General features: G+C 40.0%; 1 protein-coding gene across 1 annotated transcript in view; it reads left to right on the forward strand.

Moving 5' to 3' along the window:
• The window catches only part of RAD21L1 (RAD21 cohesin complex component like 1), a 1,222,403-nt gene that overhangs the window by 1,156,574 nt on the left and 46,697 nt on the right, over positions 1-19,132 (forward strand). The window contains exon 13 of the mRNA XM_044089023.1: positions 11,166-11,459. Within this exon, the coding sequence (XP_043944958.1) occupies positions 11,166-11,459 (294 nt within the window). The remainder of the gene's footprint in view (positions 1-11,165; positions 11,460-19,132) is intronic.

The following is a 19,132-nucleotide window of genomic DNA, read 5'->3' on the forward strand; positions in this document are numbered from 1 at the left end:
AAGTTTGATGAGAAGTTTTTATACAAGGTTCTTTTCTGAATGCCAAATTGTAAAAATATGGCCTAATCTGTTAAGTAAATAGCTTAATAAATTAAAGACAACACAAAACATCAGTGGTGACAAGGAATCACCCTTAAATATCCCCCTTTGAATTTTTATCCCTTGGTTAATAATTTGCCCTTTATCACAGCTTAACTGCAAAGTGGTTTGCCACTGTCTCATGGTCGCTGTAATGTAATCAGTCAGTGTAGGGTGTATCTTATACATCCGTAAGCACTCCTTTATCCATGAATGTGAGATGCTGTCAAATGCTTTTTTGTAATATATTCATGCCATAATTAGATTCTTCCCCTTTTTGTTCCATTGCCATAACTGAGTTTTTTTCTAAGTGACAATAAACTGTGTCTGCATCAGTTCCAATGCATAGTTTGTATATTGTCAGAAGGGAAGTTATTGGTCTGTAGTTTTTAGGGACTCTTATCCTTAAAGAGCGTGATGATATGAGGTATTGGCAGCTATGCCAAGAGAAGTAGGGCAGTGGATGTGTAATATATGCAAGCAGAGCTAGCTGTAATTTTGTAAAGAATTATATTTCATTTGTATATCAAACTGATTTGTACAGATGCTTGTGTTGAAAAATGTATTTGTAAAGCTGCTTGTGTTAAAAATGTACCAACCGTGTGCCCTGCTGGACAGAAAAAAAATATATGCATTATTGTAACTGTTTAAATGGGTTTACAATCAAAATGTTAAGAGTCCCAACACTGAACCACTTATGCGAACGCTAAACTCCGACTACAGTAAAACACGAACACCGACATTTCGAACCGTATAATCATGCCCCCTTTTTGACCCATGTTAACACTTGCTTTCTGGTGAGGAGCAGTCAGAAATGTCACTGTTCAGTTTTATTTCGACAGTCTGACCTTTAAGTAGTTTGGATTTCACAGAGATGGGTCGACGAAATGCACATGTGACTATGAGCATTCAACATTTTGATAGTAAATTGTTTAAATGTATATGTTTTAACAAAGGATATGGGAAGAGACAAGGTTAATCTCAGACTTTGAAAATGTTCTGAAATTAAATTACTCGGTCTAGGCCATAAAGATGTTATTTCACAGTTTTGAATGAAGCCAGACACTCAACATTTTGATAGTAAATTGTTTAAATGTATATGTTTTAACAAAGGATATGGGAGGAGATGAGGTTCATCTCAAACTTTGAAAATGTTCTGAAATTAAATTACTGGGCCTAGGCCATAAAGATGTTATTTCACAGTTTTGAATGAAGCCAGACACATAGTGTCTGTAATACACATGTTAAATTAGCCCCTGCAGGAAGAGTGGAAGATTTTTATGGTTTTATGACTTCCAGGAGCTGCAGCAGTTCTTATCAAGGCTCTGTGTGTGTGTATTATTGACAATTATGTGGTAAATCCTGGCATTTTCTAGCAGTGGGGATTGCATGGGAACCAGAAATCAGATGACCAAATGTAGGTGATGTCATTCTAGAATCCATCACTAAAATAATGTTTAATACTAGTTCAGACTAAAGTCTCATGGCACTGTGTTTTGGAAACCTAACATAGAAGGATTACTCACCTACTTCATTGTACCTTGCTCTAATAAGTGACCAGGTTATAGTAACTCTTTAGATTAGTCAGGGAAATATTGTGAGATTAGTTAAGTACTGATGTGAAGTTGTTCAATATTGCCGTTCATTCTTTACTGATGGGTTCGGAGCCGATCCCTCGGCTCTGATACAGCCAATTGCAAAGCTCGAGGTCTTCAAATAGCTCGAGGCCAAATCCCTATTCCACGATGCACCTGGAATTATCCCAGATCTAGTTTGCCACTGCAATAGATCGGAGGTTCTGAATTAGCTCGGGCCAGTAAACTGTTTTTTCTATCTATTCTGATATTTAAATAGTTGGTATACTTAGTTTTACAAAGCTCTTACAGCTTTATAGTGTGTATTTCTGCATTTTAGTCTCTTCCCTTGGTGTGTTATAAAGTCTTCTAGTGGCCTCTTGTTTTAGGCCTAGTTTAAAAGTTTTTGCTAGTTATTAGTGTGTGCTTAGTCTGTAAAAAATATTTAATGTGTAGAGTTTTTTTTTCTTTAGTGTGCTTAGCCTTCAGTTGTTTTAGGAAAGGCTTAAAGTTATAATTACTGTTACAGTTTTTTGTATTAACAGTAATTTGTCTGACTTGGATATTTCATAGAATAATTATACTGTGTGTTTTCTTAGCAGCTATCTTTCCTTTTTTATATAGGTTCATAGGTTCATACTAGGCTATCTGCCCTAGGGCATTTATAAGCCTAGCCAGAATGTGTTTGGCTTTCGCCACCCATTTTAAATTTATTTTGCTATGCCCTTTTTCGAGGTTAGTATACTGTGCCTCTGTCTAACAGTGATACAGAAGTGATACCCAGGGTAAACCTACGATCTCCCATCCACTCATCAAGATTCCTCTTGAGTCAATGAGGGACTCTGCCTAACCTGGACTGGGATTTTATTCCAGAGTGAAGGGAGCCTCTGGGTTATGAATCTGTCCCTCCAGCATGTCCTATTTATTTCAGTGCTGAGGTTCAAGTCTCTCGAGCGTGTAGCTCGATGGGATTTGGATTTTCTGAGGTGCAGCATGTCCATTAATTCCGGGTTGGACATGGCTTTATACATCAGGCACAGATCGCCTCTGAACAGGCGGTATGCCACTGAGTAGAGCTGGTGTTTCTTTAACCGGGCAGCATATGGCATCTGTTTGAGCCCTTTGATCCTCTTGGTGAGGTACTTTTGGGGTCTTTCCAGTTGCTGCAGGTGTCTGGTAAGGTACATCCCAAAGGGGCATTGTACTCAATTATGGGCCTGATGAGGGATGAGTAAAGAGGCACGATGACCTCCCCTGATCTAGATGTGAATCCCTTCATGATTAGGTGGGCTATATAAAATGTTTTTCTAACCACTTTGGCCACGTGGTTGTCAAATGAGAGATTGCTATCAACTTGGGTCCCCAGGTCCCTAATTACTTCTTCTGTACTTAATGGATTACCACCTATGTGGTAATTTGTGAGCACTTTGTTTTTGCCAAAGGGGATGGCTATACACTTTTTGGCATTTAGCTTGAGGCCATGGCTCTGGCACCAGTTGTCTGTTTCTATGAGGCCCTTTTGGAGGATGCTTGTGTCGGCTGGAGAGTCGATTATGGCGCCCAGTTTGCAGTCATCTGCGAACTTGGTCAGCCACAGTCCTTCCGTGTTGGCCTGTACCTCTGAGAAATATATACCGAACAAGAGAGGTCCCAGGACTGAGCCTTGTGGGACACCACTTGTAACTGGTTTGGAGTCTGACATGGCTCCAGCAATTCTAATCATGTGGGTTCTGTCCTTGAGCCAGTTTGCAATCCATCTAGTGACATAGGGGTTTATATTTAAGCTGGTGAGCTTATCTATAATGCCCAAGTGGGATATTGTATCGAAGGCTTTTGCGAGGTCCAGGTAGGCTGTGTGGACCACCTTCCCCTCGTCAATAGCTTTGGTGACTGTTTCAAAGAAATCAACCAGGTTTAAGAGGCAGGATCTGCCCTTAACAAAGCCGAACTGGGTAGGATCCAGTGTCTGTAGGTCCCCAATATCTTTATTTATGGGGTCCATGATGATCCTTTCCATAGCTTTGCAGACCAAGCTAGTCAGGCTTATAGTTATAGGATAGTTTCCATGATCCGTTGAGGCACCACCTTTATGGAGAGGGACCACTGTTGCTGTACGCCACTCTTTGGGCAAATATCCTGTAGTAAGGCTGAGATTGAACAGTAGTTTTATGTTTGGGTTTAGCTCTTCTTTGAGTTCAGGTAGGACGCAGCCCGGGACACCGTCTGGTCCCATTGATGCTGTGTTTTTTGCTTTGGAGAGGGCGGCTCTTACCTGAGCATATGAGATGTCAGGGGGGCAGCACTCTGCTGGGATAGATATTTGCCCTTTTGGTGGGGAGGGGGGAGAAGTTTGCGCTGAACCTGTCAGCTAGGATGTTGGCAATGTCTGTGGGTTCGGTGTATTTTTTGTCATTTTGGACTAATTCTGAGCATATCTGGGAATTACCACCCAGGTTCCTAACATAACTAAAGAAAGCCTTGTGATTATCCTTAGTGTCCTGTGCAATTTTTCTCTCGAAGCTGGCCTTAGACAATTTTATGCGTGCCCGTAGTTTTTTGCTAATACTGATCAGTGATGCCTTCCCTTTTTGGGATTTTGCTCTATCATTTAGTAGCTTCCTCCTTCTATTGTATAGTTTGTTTATGGCTGGGGTCCACCAGACAGGACGTCTGCCTTTGGAGGATTGGGTCTTGGTTTTATTTGGGATCGCATGATCCATGCATTCCTGAAGGTCTGCTTATATTGTGTATTAGACAGTCTGCTTATATTGTGTATTAGACAGTTGTGGTGACAGTAAAGGCTTTTACTGTCACATATATATATATATATATATATATATATATATATATATATATATATATGTATATAAATATTGACCTTTGCAGTTCTGCTGTGTGTGTGTGCGACTTAGCCTGCTTTTTTTAAGGCTTCTTGTAGTTAATTACTGCTAAATTTGTATTGTATGACAGTAAATTTTCTCAAATGGCTGACCAAGACAAGCACCCCAAGTCTGGGTTTAAAAAATGCCCAAAGTGTGGCCAAAAGATGTCTGTAACAGACAGCCACGTTAATTGTGTATACTGTCTAGGAGCTGTACATTTACAAGACAGCTGTGTTATATGCCATTCCTTCTCCTCAAGGGTCTTACAGGAAAGGAAGAGAAAATTGATTGACAGAGGGTTGTTGAAACCATCATTTTAGGAAGCTTTGAGTGACCAAGATGGACCCAGCAAGTCCTCAAAGTCTTCCAAGACTTCATACTCTAGAAAATCAAAGAAATCCTCGACTTTGGCTCCACTGCCATCGGAACTGACAGTCTTTAATTTTCGGACCGGTCCCCAGTCTTGGAAGCGGTGTCCAAAGCTCCTAAGAGTCCATTGCTTCAGTTAGTACCACCTTCGGTGCGCTCCTCTCAGTCCTCTACCAGCCTGTCAGATCTGGATGTGGATCGTGTGGTGCAGAAGCTGTTATTGGCACCGGCCTTGGCAAAAATGTTTTCAGCTTTGACCCAAATGGCTTTGGAGCCAAAGACCCTTGCACCAGCTCAAACTATTCCTCCTCCGAGCTATGCTGGTCCTTTGGAGCCGGAGGAGTCAGACCTGATGTTAGTGGAACCCTCGGAGCCAACTCCTGCTCCAGTGTCTTCGGCTCAGTGCACTCTGATGTCCTCTGTGCTGATCGAGGACTCTAGGAGCCGACACTCTCTGGTCTGGTCCGGGGAGGATAGTCGGACCGACTTGTCAGTTCCAACTCTGCCTCTCGGGGCTTCGGCTTGGATGAGCTCAGCTCCAACCTCTGGCTCGGAGCCCACTGTCCCAGTGCTGGGGGTGTCGACAGTTCTTCAGATCCATCGGTTCCCTCGCATCGGAGCAGAGGTGCTTTTAATGCCATGAGGAGAGTCATGTCTCCTAAGACATTCTCGACCTCAGGTTTGCCTTCCTCCTCCCCTAAAGTGCTTGTGTCTGCTTCTGCATCGCACATCCTGACCAAGCGTAGAGGCCCAGAGCCTCAGGAAGCCCCATTGGATGGCCCCTGCTCTTCCAAGACTTCACAAGAAGCTCCCACTGATGAGGTTCCCAGGGAGAGATTCTGTAAGAGGAAACATCTAGACTCCCCACAGGAGTCTCTAATGTCAGATACTGACTTAGATAAGTCAGAAGGGTCCCCACGGTCCCCCTCTGAGGATATCCCATTCGCTGAGATACTTGAAATCCTTAGGCAGAGGGGTGACTGGCAGTCCAAAAGCTCTACTGAAGATGAGTCAGTTCTCCTGAAGGCTTTTGGGTTTCAGCCCTCTACCTCTTGGGTGTCTGCGCCCTTCGATGAGCTGATGCAGCTGGTCTCACAAAGGGTGTGGGAGTCTCCGGATACTATGGAGCCTGTCCCTAGGAGGCCTAATAAATTAATCTTTGCCCCTCTTGACAAATCTTTTTTAACAAAAGGTGTTCCAGTTGATGCAATGATGGTGGCAGCGGCAGCCACCAAAAAGGAAATGTCTGAGACTTCTTCGTCTATCCATCCTCCTAACAGAGACTCCAGGATTATGGATAGATATGGGAAGCACATGTTTAGTTCAGCGAACTTTGCTCTTCATTCCCTCAACTATTTAACCCATTTTACCAGATTATAAAGAGATCTCCTTAAAGAGCTAGGAGATACTCGTCAGGGTACAGTAGCTGCAGGAGCTTCCGAGAAAGTTGCCGCCCAGCTTGCTACCCTCAATTCTACAGTCAACTCATCCATACGCCTCATCTCTTAAGCAGCTGATGGAATGAGTAGGGCAGCGGGTACAGGAGTTGCTCTTAGGAGACACTCCTAGATGCACTTGTGTTCATTTGCGAAGCCCTTCAAGTCATCTTTCATGAACACTCCCTTTGATGGCTCATCCCTTTTTGGGCCTAAAGTGAAGGAAACCTTAACCAAGTGTGAACAGGACGGAAAGACTCTGTCTGCGGTCGGGGTCCATTTTTCCACCCCTACCCGACCCTACCCTAAAGGTCAAAGGGGAGGAAATATGTGGTTCCGAAAAGCCCAAGGAGCCTTTCAGGACACACATGGTGAATCCCCCTCCAGAGGCAGAGGAGGAGACAATAATGGAAGACAGCGCCCTCATGGCAGAGGGGGTCCGCAACACCAGGGCGACAGGGATCCCTTCTCTGGGAAGCCCTACCAGCGCTCCTGAGAGGAGGCCCAACTGCCCTGCTCTGGAGGCAGTCGGGGGTCGCTTATCTTTGTATCCAGACACCTGGCTTAAAATAACAAAAGACAGCTTTGTACAAAGTATCATTTCCAGAGGGTACTTCATCCCATTCATCACACCCCCTCCACTCATAAGAAAAATCCCAGACATTCCACCCAGTTATAGGGAACAGGCAACAATAGAGGTCCAAATGTTGCTAAGAAAAAGAGTCATCCAACCAGTACCAGCAGACCAAACAGGATCCGGAACTTACTCAAGATTCTTTTTGGTTCCAAAGAAGACGGGGGACTGGAGACCCATATTGGACCTCAGCAGACTGAACCATTACGTAAAGAAAGAGAAGTTCTGGATGGTCACACTTCAGTCTATACTTCCCTTCTTAAGGAAAGACAACTGGATGTGCTCGATAGATCTCAAGGATGCATACCACCACATAAAAATGGCTAGGCCATCCAGGGATCATCTGTGCTTCTGGCTGGGAGCCAATCATTACCAGTTTTGAGCCCTGCCCTTTGGTCTCACTACAGCCACTAGAGTGTTGACCAAATGCATGGCAGTGGTCACGGCTCACCTGAGGCATCTAGGATTCCAGGTGTTTCCGTACCTAGACGATTGGCTCCTTACCGCCACCACCAGGCATCAACTCATTCGGGCCAGGGTGTCCACTCTTTCACTCTGCAATCATCTGAGCATTACAATCAACTCAGAAAAATCTGCCTTGTCACCATCGCAGCATATTGTTTTTATTGGAGCAGAGTTGGACACCATCACCACCACACTAAGGCTCCCAATAGAAAGAGTATTTTTCTTCATCAGCATGTCAGCGTTCTAATATCTAAAGACAGAGCACCAGCATCAGAAGTTCTGAAATTATTAGGCATGATGGCAGCAGCAATTCTAGCCATACCACTAGCTTATATGCACATGTGGATACTACAATGGCTGTTGTTCACTCAGTGGTCTTACCAAGAGCTTCCCATGCCTCACACTATAATGATCACAAATTCCTGCAAAAAGTACCTTCAGTGGTGGTTGACCTCACTTCATGTCATTATAGGACGCCCATTTGTGCTACCCCCTCTAGCGGCCACAGTGACCAAAGACACTTCCTTGATAGGGTGGGGGCATTTTCAGGGAAAGACAGCCCAAGGCACATGGACCGATCAAGAGTCACATCTGCATATCAATGTCCTGGAGATGAGAGCAGTACTTCTGGCATTGCAGTACTTTCAGGACTCTCTTCCTCTGGGTACGATTGCAATTCAGCCAGATAACATGTTGGTGGTCGGGAATTTGAACAAACAAGGAGGAACCAGGTCTTACCCCCTTTGTTGCAAGGCTCTCAGAGTTTGGCAGTGGGCTGTTTCCACCCAGAGCTTTCTGTTGGCAACGCACATCCTGGGGAAATCCCACGTGATAGCAGACAAGCTGAGCAATGCTATCTTGTTGCCCCATGAGTGGTCCCTCAAGAAAGAAACAGTGGACAAGATATTCCACAGGTGGGGCCAGCCTTGATGCGACCTTTTTTGCTAGTCACATGAACATGAAATGCAGAAGCTACTTAGCCCTGATTCCCCCTCCGGGAGAAGCCTCAAGGGACGCACTCATACACGACTGGCCTCCGGGTCTCCTCTATGCATTTCCACCAATCTAGTTGATACCCAAGGTTCTACAGAAAGCAAAAACCCTGGGAAGGACCATCATTCTAATAGCCCCTCATTGGCCTCATCAGATTTGGTTCCCCTTCCTTCAATTTCATCTTTTGGAGGACCCTTAGATTCTGGACCCAGTTCCAGACCTTCTGATGCACTCATTGGGGGATCTTCCTCTCTGCAGTCTCTGAAGCTGACAGCTTGGCTGCTCCAATTCCCATTATAGCCAGGTTCCATAACCTCTCCAATGAGACAAAACAGATCCTTTTATTTTCTCATAAATCTTCTACTAGTATATCTTAGCAAATGGAAAACATTTTCTGTATGGGCCTCTAAAAATAATATTGATCCTTACAAAGCCCCTGTGGCCTCCAATTTTGACTATGATTTTTAACAAAGGAGCTGCAGCAACAACAGTTCGTGTTCAATTGGCTGCTATTTCTAACTTTCATCTTAGATTTTAAGGGTTGAATATCATGTCTCACAAGTTATACAAAGCTTTTCTCAAAGGGACTTTTCATGTTAGACCACCTGTGAAATCTCCCTATTCTCCATGGAATCTAAATTTTATGCTTTCCTGGATAATTCTTCCGTCATTTGAACCAGCTTCCTCTTGAGACCTAATTTTTATCATGGAAGACCATCTTTCTGGTAGTTATTACTTCTGCCCGCAGAGTGTTAGAGCTTCAGGATTTATCCATCAAGCCCCCCTATTTGATATTTCATGCTGACAGAGTCTCAGAACAAACCCGTCATTTTTGCCCAAAGTTTGCACTGAAACCAATCTCAACCAAATTATTGATTTGCCAGTGTTTTTCCCCAACCATTCGAACAATTTAGAATACATGCTGCACAAACTTGATGTTCACAGATAATTTATTTGGATAGAACAAAAGATTTCAGAAAATCAGACCAACTTTTTGTTTCATTTTCAGACTCCAGGAAGGGTAGACCAGTGGCTAAAACAAATCTGTCTAAACGGTTATTACCTATTCAGCTGTCAATATGCCTTTGCAACATAAGATTAAAGCTCACTCAACCAGAGCAGTTTCTACATCATCTGCTTTTTCTGCCAGACTTCCCATTGATAACATCTGTGCAGCAGTCACTTGGTAAAAACCTCATACCTTTATCACTCATCACAGAGTTGACAAAGGCCTCCAGGGACAGGGCCTCCTTTGGATCCACGGTGCTGAGAAATATACTCCCGTGTGCCACCCGAGGTTGATGGTGCTTGGGACGCTACCCATCAGTAAGGAATGAACGGCGCGATTGAACAACTTCACATAAAGAAGTTATGTACTTACCATAACGTTCCATGTGAGTTGTTCATCTCGCTTTCATTCTTACGTCCCTCCTTCCTACCCCCTCCTGGGCTGTTAGATGACTGAGATGCTGGATCCATCCTGGTTACTCAGTCCTTCTGTACCTTTCTCTTGGGAGTGAAAGAATGACATATGGTATTATTATATGCAGCAAACAAGATCTGAGGTAATTCCAAGTGCGTCATGGGATAGGGACTTGGCCTCGAGCTATTTGAAGATCTCGAGCTTTGCAATTAGCTGTATCGGAGCCGAGGGATCGGCTCCAAACCTATCAGTAAAGAATGACGGCAAGATGAACAACTCACATGGAACGTTATGGTAAGTACATAACTTCTTTTTTAACTCATCACATTGAAGCAAATAGCAATTATTGCAAATAAATTTCTGAATGTCCCTAGTATCAACATAATAATGCAAAGTCATGTCAGAATTAAAGTCCTGCCTCTGTTCAGCATTACACCCCACAACACTTGATAAAGCCAGATCTTCTTTTAAATCCTTAATAATAATGGGTACATATTTACCTTCCCTCTCACTAAGGACGTCTTGGTACAGTTCATCAGTCAATACGCAGGAGTACCCTTGAGCCAAAAACATGGATTTAAGCTTGTCAAATTCCACAATACAGGTTTCATCATCCAGCGTAAGACAAAACACCCTGATGAACTGGCTCTTGACTGCCCCTTTCTTCGGATGAAAGGGGTGACAACTGGTAAAATACAAAAACTTTTTAAATCTTAAAAATCAGCACAGTCAGAGGTGCAGAAATAAGAACCTTGGAGGTGTACACTTTAACACAAATCCAAAAGTCTGTAATGAATGCCAGCAATACACACAGAAAACACGAATACCACACTTAAAACGCTTAACTTAATTCACCGCGTTTTTCATCTCATAAGCACTGAGACTTCCTCAGAAAAGTGAACTCACTGCTAACAATCCTACCTTTTATAACATTATTGGCATTAACTAATAAACATCACTTCCTTTAAATATTTCTCTATTCTAATTTCTCAACTTCAAAATTTTAAACCATACAACCTTAATATACCCTACTTTGTTAAAAAACAATCCTAGTCTACTGTAATCTTAATAATCATATTAAAATATCCATTTTTATTCTGTGGTCTTCAGTAAGGGATATGTAAAAATTAAAAGTTAATCAAAATTAAAATGAGCAAATAGTAAAAGCTGTGTTTCTTGTTTCTCTGCTGCCATCCGCTGATCAAGAATGAAACTACAGTGAATTATAAATTATTTAAAACACTAAATAAAAGCAAAAGTAATACAAAATATTCATATAAATATAAATAAGTTAAATATGTATTAAATTAGGTGCCTTTAAGTACTCCTTCAAACATCATAATAGATGAATTAACTCAATTAGTTCAGATGCTATCACAAAGCATTAACAGTGTGAAGCGGTGGCAGAGTTCGTTGTTGTTGCCAGGAAACCTGGGTAACCTTTATAAGGAGCTCAGCGATGAATCGGAAGTAGTTAGTATCCACGAGGCGAGCCAGCGTCTTGTAGAAGAACAGATGGAGAATTCACTGGATTTACTACCTAAAGTGTTCCGTTCGCCGCAGGAGGACAGTTCCACTAATATTCAATCCAAATATAGCGAAGGAGCGAGACCAAAGGATAAATGACTGCTAAAGAAGAAAGGTGACTTTAATAATACTTATAATAAATCTAAAATGAACGATCCTGCTAGTTTGTATAACAAGGACGATATTGTACATAATAATGACATTACTGAAAGAGAATGGTCGAACTGGCTACACAGTAATAAATATTCTTTTAATAAACAAACTAATGAGATTGGTGAAGCCAGAACATATCAAGAAAACGTTAATGTATTATATGATTTAATGTTTAAATATAAGTCCTTGCAGTGTGACAACTGGTACTTGAAAGAGTGTTTACAAGCTAATATAGTACCGAAAGGCTTAAGAGTCTATAGGTACCCTAATAATGATAAAGAAGTTACTATGTTTCATATGGAGCTAGTTAATATTTTTGATAAATGTGAGTTTGCCATAATGGAAGCTATAATTAAAAATAATCAAAGGGATATGGAAAATATATATGACCAAATAGTTAAGGTTAATGAAAGGATTACATATGACTTATTACACTCTGTAGAAGAAGAAAGAAGTAAGTGTTTAGAAATTAAAACTAAAATAGATAGTAAAATTAGCTATCTAGTGAGAAGGAAGAGGAAAAAGTTTGCCAGAGATGTGGACAAATACAAAGAGGGCAGAAGTTATCCTAAGCCTAAGTCTTACTTTGTAAAAGGGAGGGGGAACAGATTGGATGATACAAGTGATAGCTCAGTAGAAAGGCTGACAATCAATAAAATTAGGACCATGAGAATAGAAATCATAGAGAAGACGTTAATTTGAGGTTAAATGACCCTTTAGAGTATCCCTCTTTAAGGAGGTCCGAGAGAATCAGAAATCAGTCAGTAAATTATTACCCACACAACTACCACCAAGGGAGAAATCAGAAATAGAGAACCCTAGAGATAACTTTAAGCAACAAGAAAACAACTATGAAGCCATAACTGAGAAAGATAGTGTATATTCTTATCAGAATTACAATATATATAACTGCAGTAACATTATTTTAAATAAAATGTATTTTAACTTATTTATGAAAGATTTAAAATATGTGCCTAGTAAGAAGAGTGATATTAATCAGATCATATTAGATTTAAAACTCTTCACCAGAATAAAAATTTAGAGTTCTTATTCCATAAGAAAGAAAAAGTTACACATGTGGATAGTGAACTTAAAAGAAAAAGTACTTATAATCCCCCACTTCACCCCTAGTTAAAAATTTTTGAAAATATGGTGGAAAAGGAATTGTGAAAGAAATTGGAGAACCAAAGGGTCCGTTTCAACCTTACAGAAGAAGAAATGGAATTACTATACGAAATTAGAAATAATGAGAATATTAGGGTTATGAGACCGGACAAAGGGGGAAGTATGGTGATAATGGACAGTATAATTTATATAGGAAAATAATGAAAATTTTAAATGATACAAATATGTACCAGTGTCCAAGAATGAGATAAATATAGCATATAGTAAGATTGATTTTAGATTACAAGATATGCTCGCAGAAAATCTTATTGGCATAGAGGAGTTTAATTTTCTAAGAATAGAGAAGCCTATGATACCATCTCTTTTTTGAATACCAAAGGTTCACAAAAGTGTTTTGGATCCTCCTATGAGACCAATAGTGGCAGAAAATGGATCTAAAACACATTGTATAGCACATTATATTGACAAGAAATTAAAAAGGTTGGAAACGAAAGGTACAGGTTTCTTAAAGGATTCATGGGATTTTTTAAGAGAGGTAAAAGATAATTTATACAAGGAGAATATTTTATTTGAAACTATAGATATTATAGATCTTTTCTCAGTGATTCCACATAAAGTAGGGCTTAAATGGTTTGAGGAAGCAATATCTCAGAATGGTATTTATATTTTTAAAGAATTTAGGACTCTTAGAATTAATGGAAATAGTAGTATATAACAATTTCATTGCTTTTGAAGGGGAATTCTATAATCAAATAAGTGGAGTAGCTATGGGTGCAAGTTGTGCACCCAACTACACCAATATTATATTAAAAATATGGGAAAATAAATATATTTTAAATTCCCTGTATGTACAATATTGGAATTTATATAAAAGGTTTTAGGTGACATCTGTATTTTCTGGACAGGCACAGAGCAAACATTCCTAGAATTTATTGAGTATATAAGACATACTGCAGATTTTTTTAAAATTCACATACAGAATTGAAAAACTAAAGGTTAATTATTTAGACGTAACAATACAAGTTAAAGAATGAGAACAAGGGTTTAAATCTATGATTTATAGAAAAAGTACTTTTTCAAATTCCTACTTACATTTTACAAGTGTCCATCCATATAAACAAAAACACAGTATAGTTAAGGGTCAATTTATTAAAGCCTCTAGGGTGACCTCAGAGGAAGACGATTTTTGGAGAGAAATTGAAATAATTAAAAACATGTTTATAGAAAGAAAATTCTAAAAAAAAAAAAAATACCTTATTAGATTAATAGAAGAAGTAACACAAGAAATTTTAGAAGGTAGGGATAATAGATATTCTCCTATTTTAGGTAAGAAAATATAGTATTATATAGAAAGATACACCATGATTGCAAATAATCAAAAAAAGAGAACAATGAAAGGTATAAAGCTGCTTTCACAATGAACTATAACTATAGTACCCCCCATTGTGACTAAAATTATCAGTTCTCTTTGGGAGTTATGTAAGGGTTTTCAGATGTGGAAAACTTATTTGAGGGTCCTATTCAATTTATATACAAAAAAGCCTGACTATTAAGAATATATTAGAAAAACATCAGTCAACTAAGAGAATTACTTCCATAAGGAAAAAAAGGAACGTACAAATGTGGTAAATGTATGCAATGTAAACGCATTAGTAACACTAGTTGTATATACATTCCAAGTAGAGATAAATTGATTGACGCTAAAGAATATAGTAACTGTGAAAGTAAAGGCTTGGTATATTTACCTATTTGCAAGGTATGCAATGCATTCTACATAGGTAAAACTGAAAGGACACTCAAGAAAAGAATGTAAGAGCATTTTTACAGTATTACAGCTTCCATTTACAACAATGCTTTATTCAAACATTTGTTCTTTTGTAAAAAAAATTAAGTATATGTTTTTTGTGTTAGAGACTGTCCCATTGAACAATAGGGGAGGTCTATGGGAGTAAAGACTAGAAGTCCGGGAAACATATTGACAAATATATTTACAGGTCAATGAGACTCTGGGCATTAATGACAGTACATCAATATTGCCATTATTAAAAATGAGAGTAGCTAGATTATAAATAAGTTTTCAGAGAACGTGATATTCATTTATTGCTTTACTTCTTTTGTAATATTGTACCTTACTTGTTACTCCTTTTACTTACCATTATGATTTTTGAAAGAGTACTTAAAGGTACCTAATTTAATACATATTTAATTTATTTATATTTATATGAATATTTTGTATTACTTTTGCTTTTATTTAGTGTTGTAAATAATGTATAATTTACTGTAGTTTCATTCTTGATCAGCAGATGGTAGCAGAGTAACAAGAAACACATCTTTTACTATTTGCTCATTTTAATTTTGATTAACTTTTAATTTTTACATATCCCTTATTGAAGCCCACAAAATAAAAATGTAAATTTGAATATGATTATTAAGATTATAGTAGACTAGGATTGTTTTTTAACAAAGTAGGTTATATTAAAGTTGTATGGCTTAAATTTTTGAAGTTGAGAAATTAGAATAGAGAAATATTTAAAGGAAGTGATGTTTATTAGTTAATACTAATAATGTTGTAAAAGGTAGGACTGTTAGCATTGAGTTCACTTTTCTGAGGAAGTCTCAGTGCTCATGAGATGAAAAATGTGGTGAATTAAGTTAAGCGTTTGTGTGGTATTCGTGTTTTCCATGAGTATTGCTGGCATTCATTAAAGATTTTTGGATTTGTGTTAAAGTGTGCACCTCTGAGGTTCTTTTTTTCTGCACCTCTGACTGTGCTGATTTTTAAAATTAAACAAGTTGGCACGTTCAGTGCTCTCAACACTGTTTCCTTTTTTTGAAAATACAAAAACTGTTACAAAATGCTGGCTTCTTAAAAATGCAAGTAACAAAACGAACATTCGTTCTTCCAAATTTCAATATCCAACAAATTCACACAGATTTTATCCACCCTGTAGGTAAATTTGAGGAATGATGATGCTTTAAATTGAATAATAAAGTCATCAAACCTGACCAGATGATAAAAAGGTCATCCAGGTAGAGAAAATATCCAAAGCAATGTGAATAGTGCTCAAGGTTGAAGACCATTTCCATCTCCCATTTCAACAAAACCATATTTGCAAAAATGGGGGCACACACGGCCCCCCCATAACTACATTTTTGAACTGCTTGTAATGTTCTCCCTCAAATGAAAGAAAATTATTTTTCAACACCAATTCCATAAAATTACCAACCAGCATGTTATCAATGTCTGAAAGAGATCCATTCCTAGTAGCCATCTCTTGAAACCACTCAAGCCCTTCCTCATGAGGGATAATGGTATAGGGCTCTGTCACATGTTGCCAACAAAAATTCATTTCCACATTCAATGCTCTGAGCTTATCCAACGGATCCCAAGGGTCAGAAATAATGTGCTTGAATTTACCACAAAGTTTCTGTAGTTTTTGATCAATAAACTTCACCAGTGGTTCAGTCACCAAGCCCCCAGCTACAACTGTTGGCCGCATAAGGGGATCAGAAATACTTGAATGAATTTTCTGGATCCCAAAGATATTTGGAAAGGTGGGGTGATGAACTTTAAAGAAATTATATAGCCCCTGGGACACAGTATCAAACAGTAGCAGCTCATCAAGAGCTATATTAATCGCCCTATAGGCAATGTTGATCTCATTAATTGAGACCACACTGTGCACCAAATCATCATTCAGTAGTGTAAAAATTCTGCCAATATAATCCAAGTAGTCCATAACCACTAACTCTCCACCCTTATCAGGCTTCATACACCTGATGTTCTTGTTCTTGGTGATACTGTATAAGATGTCTATTTTGAATGGTTGGGTAGATTATAAGTGATATATAATGTTTGCAGATGGGAGTGTGTCAGTATGGTTTGTGATGTAAAATGCTTGCAGCTAGGATTGTGTCAATGTGGTTTGGTTTAATTTATATAAATGTATGATTGCTTATGTCATAAATGATGGTTTAATAAAGATGTTTCTCATTAAAAAAGGGTTGGGAATTGAATAATTTATGTAATGTTGCTTAGGGTATATGATAAAAAGCAATATATGTGAAGTGTAATGTTTGTTAATGTTAATTTGTTAATACAGTTTGATTACCTTTGCATAAATGTAAAATTGCCTATGTCACAAGTGATAAAGGTGTGTTTAAAAAAGATGTCTGCCTTGCATAGATACATTGTAAACGTTTTTCCTGCTGCTATCATCAAGGTATTATTCTGACATGACTTTGCATTATTCTGTTGATGCTAATGACATTCAGAAAATTCTTTGCAATAATTGTTTTTTGTTTCAGTGTGATGACAAGTTAAAATCATTATTTGCATCTCCACCAAGCTTCACTTTTAAAAATAAACCAAACATTAAGAAGATTTTGGAGAGGCCAGTTAACTTTCTAAGACTGTTTTTCTGACAGCAAAATATGGGCAGTGTAAACAATGTCCTTTTATTAAGATCAATCCAGAGGGTCTATTATTTGGTAAAATTTTGGACCTTAAGCCACGAGGTAAATTCAGCTGTAACAGTGTGAGGGTGGTTTACCTTACAAAGTGTTGCACCTGTACTGCATTTTATGTTGGCAAGACTAAAAATGCCTTGAACAGAAGGATCTATCAGCATCATTATAATCTGATAAAGAGAAACTGGCTGCCTGGTTCTCATGTCTCTATTGCGGCAATCTGATAAAGGCAAATTGGGTACAGTCTGGTGGAGTGTGACTGGCTAAGGGAAAAAAAAAAGAAAATAGAAATTGACCAAGAAATAATGTTCTCTGAAAGCATTCAGGGGCTTTCCCAATGTAGTTAATGTTCTCTGCAAATATTCAGGGTGTTTTCCCAGCTGGGGGAGCTGTAAAGAATAAGACAAAACCTATCAGCACTTAGTAGGAGCCCAAACTGCACCATGCATCTTAACATGGAATGTTAAGTTGTCTATCTCGCCTTCATTCTTGCTGGATGGGTTCGGAGCCGACCTCGGCTCCGACTCGGCCACTCTAAAAGCTCGAGAGTTGGTTCCACCGGCTCGAGGCTCCCCTTATATCCCACAATGCTAGGCGTGAGTTACCCCAGATCTCGTTTGCCGCTACAGCATCGAGGTGTTTGGTTTCTACCGGCTTCAGGTGAGTTATTGTAGAATAAGTATAGTCTACTTAAACCCCTTTAATTTAATTCTTTATTGTTATTTCCCTTAGTTTAGTGGATACAGACCCTCCCCTTTCATAATTTTCCACTCTTTCTTCCACAAGGAACTTTTGTTCTTCCCTCAGGCCTTTGGGCCTTCCCATCCCCTTAGGGAGTGTTTGTGTTTTTGTTAGGGAACTAAAAATTGGGATAGCATAATTTTTAGTTATAATTGTTTGAAATTTAGTTTGGGTATAGTGTAATCAGTGTGTTTGAGAGTGTGTTTGGTTACACTTTCCTTAACAATGTCTAAGGATTCAAAGGTCTCAGGCTTCAAGAAGTGTGACTCGTGCTGTCAGAAAATGTCTCTGACAGACGGTCACACTTCTTGTGTTTACTGCCTGGGACCTTTACACCTGCAGGACTCTTGTGCTGTATGCCATGGCTTCAGCCCCAGAGTCCTGCAGGAAAGAAAAAATAAACTTATTTTGAGAGGTTTACTTAAGCCTGAGGGTTCCCTTACTGTTACTTCGGGCAAACCCTCCAAGGCTTCTAGGTCCTCGGCTCCAGCTTCTGAGTCGAGGCCTAAGACTTCGAAACCTCCTTCTACATCGTCTCTGGCTGGAGCCGATGAGTCTCAGACTGCAGCTCCTGTGGTTTCCTCGGCTCCGGCTGGAGCCGAGGTGTTGGAAATCCCTGTGTCGGCTCCGACCAGACCTTCGGAACCGACATCTAGAAAGAGGTCCAGGTCACCGTCCCTTGGCTCCATTCATTCGGCTCCAGCATCTCCCTTGCTGTCTGAACGGAGCCATAGATCTCACTCCTCTAGGTCATCGAGGCTTTTGGACCATGACCTTCAGAGGGTAGTGAGTCGACTTCTTAAGTCCGAGGCACTGGCCCAAATGCTTCAGAGCCCGACTCATCAGTTGATGCCTGACCCTGTCCCTCATTATGTTCCTCCTCCGACTCCTTTGAGCTCGGAGCCGGGGCGTTTCAGAACCGAGACTGTGGTAGCGTCGGAGCCGATACAAATGTCTTCGGCTCCGTCGTCGGCTCCGATTTCTTCCTTAGAAGAATCTCGGCGCCGGACTTCCCTCGTCGGCTCCGAGGGGGTGAGTGGCATCGGACCCTTGTCCGACCCCGCTCTCCCTCTCGGTGCTTCGGCGCTGGTGAGTTCGGCTCCGACATCGGCCTCGGAGCCATCACTGTCAGTGCCGAGGGAGGTTTTCAGCTTTTCGGAGCGGGGACCTCTGGCTTTGCCTGACAGGGGTGCGTTCGAGGTCATGCGGAGTGTGTTGGAACCTGGTTCGACTCCACAGTCGGCTTCGTCCGCCCCTCCCTC

The sequence above is a fragment of the Protopterus annectens genome, chromosome 12.part0 (assembly GCF_019279795.1).
Source record: "Protopterus annectens isolate FY-2018-M chromosome 12.part0, PAN1.0, whole genome shotgun sequence".
NCBI classification, from domain to species: Eukaryota; Metazoa; Chordata; order Ceratodontiformes; family Protopteridae; genus Protopterus; species Protopterus annectens.